At 54.0% G+C, this 5,843-nt stretch overlaps 2 protein-coding genes across 3 annotated transcripts in view; both read left to right on the top strand.

The window, feature by feature from the left end:
- Positions 1 to 2,221, top strand: part of Slc16a5 (solute carrier family 16 (monocarboxylate transporter), member 5) — a 9,183-nt gene extending 6,962 nt beyond the window's left edge. Inside the window, exon 3 of the mRNA XM_013036485.1 lies at positions 1,350 to 2,221. Within this exon, the coding sequence (XP_012891939.1) occupies positions 1,350 to 1,591 (242 nt within the window). The 3' untranslated portion in view covers positions 1,592 to 2,221. The remainder of the gene's footprint in view (positions 1 to 1,349) is intronic.
- A 3,359-nt stretch (positions 2,222 to 5,580) lies between these two features.
- Positions 5,581 to 5,843, top strand: part of Armc7 (armadillo repeat containing 7) — a 10,426-nt gene continuing 10,163 nt past the window's right edge. Inside the window, exon 1 of one of the 2 annotated variants that reach the window (XM_013037665.1) lies at positions 5,581 to 5,826. In XM_013037665.1, the coding sequence (XP_012893119.1) occupies positions 5,736 to 5,826 (91 nt within the window). In that variant the 5' untranslated portion in view covers positions 5,581 to 5,735. The remainder of the gene's footprint in view (positions 5,827 to 5,843) is intronic. The other variant, XM_013037657.1, reaches the window with a different exon arrangement.

Here is a 5,843-nt window from a genome sequence, read left to right as displayed (position 1 = left end):
AAAGCCAGAAGTGGCGCTGTGGCTCAAGTGGTAGAGTGCTAGCCTTGAGCTGAAGAGCTGAGGGACAGCACCCAGGCCCAGATTTCAGGCCCCATGATGAAAAAAGGAAGGAAGGAAGGAAGGAAGGAAGGCAGGAAGGAAGGAAGGAAGGAAGGAAGGAAGGAAGGAAGGAAGGAGCCGGGTGCCAGTGGCTCACGCCTGTAATTCTAACTACTCAGGAGGCTGAAATCTGAGGATCATGGTTCAAAACCAGCCCGGGCAGAAAAGTCTGTGAGGAAGTGGTGCTGTGGCTCAAGCGGTAGAGTGCTAGCCTTGAGCTGAAGAGCGCAGGGACAGTGCCCAAGCCCAGAGTTCAAGCCCCTCCACCGACAAAAGAAAAAAAAAAAGAAGAAGAAAGGGAAGGAGGAAGGGAAGAAGGGAGGAAGGAAAGGGAAGGAAAAAATATGAGGTTTGTGTATTTGTTCTCCTACTTCCTACCTGGAAGGCCTAGGGAAATAACTTCCTTCTTCGAGCCACAATGACAGCTGCAAAATGCCAAACAGAACAGGTGCCTTAACCCTTTATCACCCAGGACAGTCACTGGATATCCCTGGCCAAAATGATGCTTTTGGGGGCTTACCTTGTAGCGAAGAAGTAGGGAATGGAACCACGGTGGTGATCTACAGTGAGAAACACAGAGAAGGCTGCCTGGCAGATGAAAGAATGACTTAGTGGAGTTACTGAAAGAGCAACATGATGGAAAGTTAAGCGGGGTGCTTTGGCTCACACCTGTAATCCTAGCTGCTTAGGAAGCTGAGGTCTGAGGACTAAGGTTCAAAGCCAGCTGAGCAGAAAATTTAGTGTGACGCTGATCTCCAGTTAACCACCAAAAAGCCAGAAGTGAAGGTGGTATGGCTCAAATGGTAGAGTGCCAGTCTTGAGCCAAAAAATTTTTTAAAAAAGAACTGAAGGCCCTGAGTTCAAGTCCCAGGGACAGCAACCCACCTCACCATTCTTTTGTTGGTGGTGGTGGTGATTGTGGGGCTTGAACTCAGGGCCTGGGCGCTGTCCCTGAGCTTTTTCACTCAAGACGAGCACTCTACCACTTTGAGCCACGGTGCCAACTCTGATTTTCTGATGGTTTATTAGAGAAAAGAGTCTCACAGACTTTCCTGCTGGGACTGGCTTTGAACTGTGATCCTCAGATCTCAGCCTCCTGAGTAGCTAGGATTATAGATGTGAGCCACTAACACCCAGCTTCCAATACTTTTTTAATGAAAATAAAATAAAATCTCTGCTCTCTGGAGCAGACATCCTTGGGAGCATCCTGGGATGCACCAGGCAATGGCTTGATGTATTCTCTGTTCCAGGGCTCGTTCTGGACAGCACTGACAACTTCAGCTATGTCTTCTACATGTCAAGCTTCTTTCTCATCACCTCTGCCCTCTTCATGGGTGGCAGCTTCTATTCCCTACAGAAGAGGGAGAGAAAAGGCAAGCAAGACAACGCAAAGGGAGACACCTCAGAGACTGTTCCAGTGCCAGGTCTTATCCTGGAAGACAGACCCAAGAGGGAGCTGTGTACGGAGAGCATGTACGTGACCAGCGTGTGAGCCTGAGGCCAGCCCAAGACCTTCCAAGCAGTATCCTGGAGTGACCCTTCCTGGCTTCCTTCCACTGAGTCCTGCTGGGGGCAGCCAAGGCCAGCTCAGCCTGGCTGGCTCCACACTGCTGCTACTACAACACAGCACGTTGGATCTTCACGTCCAACTTGCATGCCTCCAACATCAGCTCTCCTTTGACCTTCTCTGGTCCGCTTCCAAAGTGACTGGTCATGACCCTGGAGGCAGCAAGTCTGCCTCCACACAAGTGATCGGACCTCACGTTCACTGGACGGAGGGCCAGGCTGAGGAGGCGGCCTGGATACAGAATGAGGACGGATGAAAGGGGTGTGGAGTTCCCCCACCCTGACACATGAGCAGACTGCGGGGAAGGGAGCCCGTGCTGCTGTCCTGGAGCAGGCCCCTAGCTTTGGTCTCTGAATTGGGGAGTCTGAGGGTCTCTCAGCAGGGTCTCCCCCAGTCTCCCCTTGTATCCAGTATAGGGTTGGGGGAAGTAGACATTCAAATGACCGGCAGAGGGAAAGACTTGCTCAGGTAGCTGAAAGACTGTCATGAAGCTGGGCACCATGACTCACGCCTGTAATCCTAGCTACTCAGGAGGCTGAGATCTGGGATCTTGGTTCAAAGCCAGCCCGGGCAGGAAAGTCCCCAAGACTGTTATCTCAAAAGAACCACCAGAAAACCAGAAGTGGCACTGTGGTTCAAGTGGTAGAGCACTCGCCTTGAGCTGAAGAGCTGAGGGACAGCACTTAGGCCCAGAGTTCAAGCCCCAAGACCACCAACAACAACAAAAAGCCAGAAGTAGAGCTGTGGCTCAAGTAGAATACAAGGCCCTGGGTTCAGGCCCCAATACCTATACACACAGGCGTGCACACACACATACACACACCACACATACACACACACACACAAAGACTGTTGCATAAGCAACAGAAGCCTTCCCAGATCCTGGCCTGACTTCCTGAGAACCCCTCTTCCTTGCTGTTACCATGTAATTGCTGAGGACTGGGAGTGGAGTTTGGTGGGAGAGGCTTGCCTGCCATGTACAAGGCTTTAGGTTCAATCCTCAGTACTCCCCTCCAAAATAAAATTTTATAATAAAACAAGTCAAATCAAAAAAGGAAAGAGTAAAGCCAGGTGCTGGTGGTTCACGCCCGTAATCTTAGCTACTTAGGAAGCAGAGACCTGAGGATCATGGTTCAAGGCCAGCCCAGGCAGAAAAGTCCATGAGACTCTTATCTCCAATGAGCCACCAGAAAGCCAGAAGTGGTGCTGTGGCTCAAAGTGAGAGTGTTAGCCTTGAGCAAAAGAGCTCAGGGACAACACCAGGGAAAAGTGACTGTCAACTGAGAACAGTAGCTGGCTGAGCCGCTGCTTGTCCTCTGCCCTTTTGGGGCCTGGGCTTGTGTTCTGGAGATCAGAGCTATTGACATACCTTGCGGGGGCCTCTCCCTGAGGACACCCAGAGCTGGCTGGCATCAGTCCAGACTTGTCTCAGCAGGGTATCCCAGGGACTAGAAAATGGCTTGTTTGAATTATACACACAAACCTTCCCTGCAGCAGGTCATAAACTCTGAACTCATCAAGCAGGGAAAACAGGACTTGTAGTAAATCTCTTCCCTCCCCTTTCCTTTCTCCCAGCTTGGCAGGAGCAGCTCAGGACCTTGTTTGCTGGTTCAGGCTCAACCAGACTCCAGCAAGAAAAGCTTATGACGAGAAATAGTATTATTTTCAAGACCTGATGACAGTCTTCCTCCTCCATCTGCTCACTGGAAAACAACCCTCCCTAGGGCTGTCTTTTAGGATGCTCTAGTGCCACCTTGTGGCCAGAGGCGATAGCGCAGCAGCAAAAGTCTCGCTCCTGGGATACCAAGATGTCAAACAACCTGCTGCAGTACTCTGGGCAAATTACTAACCATCATGGGCCTGGGAAGGTGGTTCGGTGGTACAGTGCTTGCTTTGTATGAATGAGGCCCTGGGTTCTACTCCTCAGCACCACATAAGCAGAAAAAGCCAGAAGTGGTGCTGTGGCTCAAGTAGTAGAGCACTAGCCTTGAGCTGAAGAGCTGAGGGGCAGCGCCCAGGCCCATAGATCAGGCCCCAGGACTGACCCATTCCCCAAACAACAACAACAACGCAAAAGCATGGGGCTGGGAAGGTGGCTCAGTGGTAGAGCGCTTGCCTTGCATGCCTGAGGCCCTGGGTTCGATTCCTCAGCACCACATAAGCAAAAAGAAAAAAGCTGGAAGTGGTGCTGTGGCTCAAGTGGTAGAGTGCTAGCCTTGAGCTGAAGAGCTGAGGGACAGTGCTCAGGCCTAGAGTTCAGGCCCCACAACTGGACCAAAAACAACAACAACAACAACGCAAAAGCAGATACAAAAGAGGAAGCTGAAGTGGTCCACCTGACCCACATTTGGCTGATTTCTTTTTTCTTTTTCTTCTTTTTTTGCTGGTCATGGGGCCTGAACTCTGGGTCTGGGCACTGTCCCCCAGCTCTTCAGCTCAAGGCTAGCACTCTAGCACTTGAGCCAGAGCACCACTTCTGGCTTTTTCTGGTTATGTGGTGCTGAGGAATCGAACCCAGGGCCTCATGCATGCAAGGCAAGCACTCTACCACTGAGCCATCTTCCCAGTCCCATGGCTGAGTATTCTTGAGAATACTCTAAGGAGGAATTCTAGAGGGGTGGCACTTACTCCCATCCTCCTCCCAATCCCTGTGCTCCTCATCCAAAAATCTTTTGCTGCTCTGCCTGCTGAGAGGTGAAGACACTGGGTGAGGCATTTTGAGCTGAGATGCCTTTCGCCAGGCTGCAGACTCCTCACTGAAACCAATGGTCTGGAGAGGTCACTGAGCAGCTGAGGGATTCAAGCACCCAGACTAAGCTCAAGACTCCTATCCCAGAAGATATGCATTCAGCAGGGACTGTATACAGGGATAGGAAACTTTATTTGGGGCCTGTGTCCAGCTGGAGTGTAGAGGCCACTATGCCTTAATCCAGACTCTCACACCTGGCCTAGAGCTAAAGGTACAAGATCACCACTTCTACACTTTTTGGGAGTACTGGGGTTTGAACTCAGGTCCTCGCACTTGTTAGGCAGGGGCTCTAGCCCACCCTCCACCTCTACATTAAGACGATGCCAGCATAAGGCCTCCTCCCTCTCTGGTGCTTTGTTCCCTACGACCATAAGATCTTCGTCACTGAGAAGTTGTGCAAAGCAATCAGGCCAAAGGGCTTCGGCCTCCAGGGCTCCACACCCCATACAGAGGCCCTCGCGGGAGGTCTGGGTGGACAGCGGCTGTTCCCAGGGACTGACCCCACGACATCTGGCTAGAACTGGCAGGTCCAGATACCTGCCAGGGTGCAGTGTCGGGTCGCCCAGCTTTTCAGGAAAAACCAGCCAAACCCTAGGGATAAAAGTCCGATGATGGGAGGCACGGAACCAACCTCCGAATTCCAGAGGGGAGCCGCATGGGCGAGACCACTCGATGACCCACCCCGCCGTGTGCGGGGCTGGAGGTGCTTCTACCCGCACGGCTTCCGTCAGGGCCCCCTCCCACTCCTCGACGCTCCTTATCGTCCCACAGATGCTCCCCGCGCCAGGGGACTCAACCTCGCTGACCTGCTTGGAAAGGGTCTGGGGTTTCTAGAAGCAAGTTGGCGCGCGCCTCTAGCAGCTGAGCGACAGCCCCTCACCTCCCTCCCCACCAATCCCGCCCCTTCCGCCCTCTAGGGGCGGGGCCAGCAGGACGTCGGTCATCTGGGGGTGTGGCCATCATGACTCCGCCCTCCACGGGCGTGGTTAAACGACAACCGTCGCCGGGGCGGGGCCATCACGGCTTCCGCCCTCCAGGGGGCGGGGCTAGCACAGCTTCCGCTTGCATCCTAGAAAGGAAACCCGGAGCCGAAGGCGGGGCGCTCCTTCGGGCTCCTCCTCCTCGGGCGGACGGCGACGTCGTGGGTCGGAATTTTGATCTGGAAGTCCGACTCTGACAGCATCCTCCGCCTTCCCTCACATCCCCATCCCCAGCCGCACAGGGCTGCAGGATCCGAGCCCAGGGCGGGAGCCCGCCCCCCGCCCCGGGGAGCTCAGGGGAGGGTGTCCCGGCCCCGGCGGGGCTCTGCGCGCCCCGACCATGGCCCAGAAGCCGAAGGTGGACCCCCACGTCGGGCGGCTGGGGTACCTGCAGGCGCTGGTCACGGAGTTCCAGGAGACGCAGAGCCGAGGTGAGCGGGGCGGGCGC

Source organism: Dipodomys ordii, unplaced genomic scaffold (genome assembly GCF_000151885.1).
Source record: "Dipodomys ordii isolate 6190 unplaced genomic scaffold, Dord_2.0 Scaffold7, whole genome shotgun sequence".
Taxonomy (NCBI): Eukaryota; Metazoa; Chordata; class Mammalia; order Rodentia; family Heteromyidae; genus Dipodomys; species Dipodomys ordii.
The sequence above is the reverse complement of the archived record's forward strand: the minus strand, read 5'-3'. Positions and strand labels throughout refer to the sequence as shown.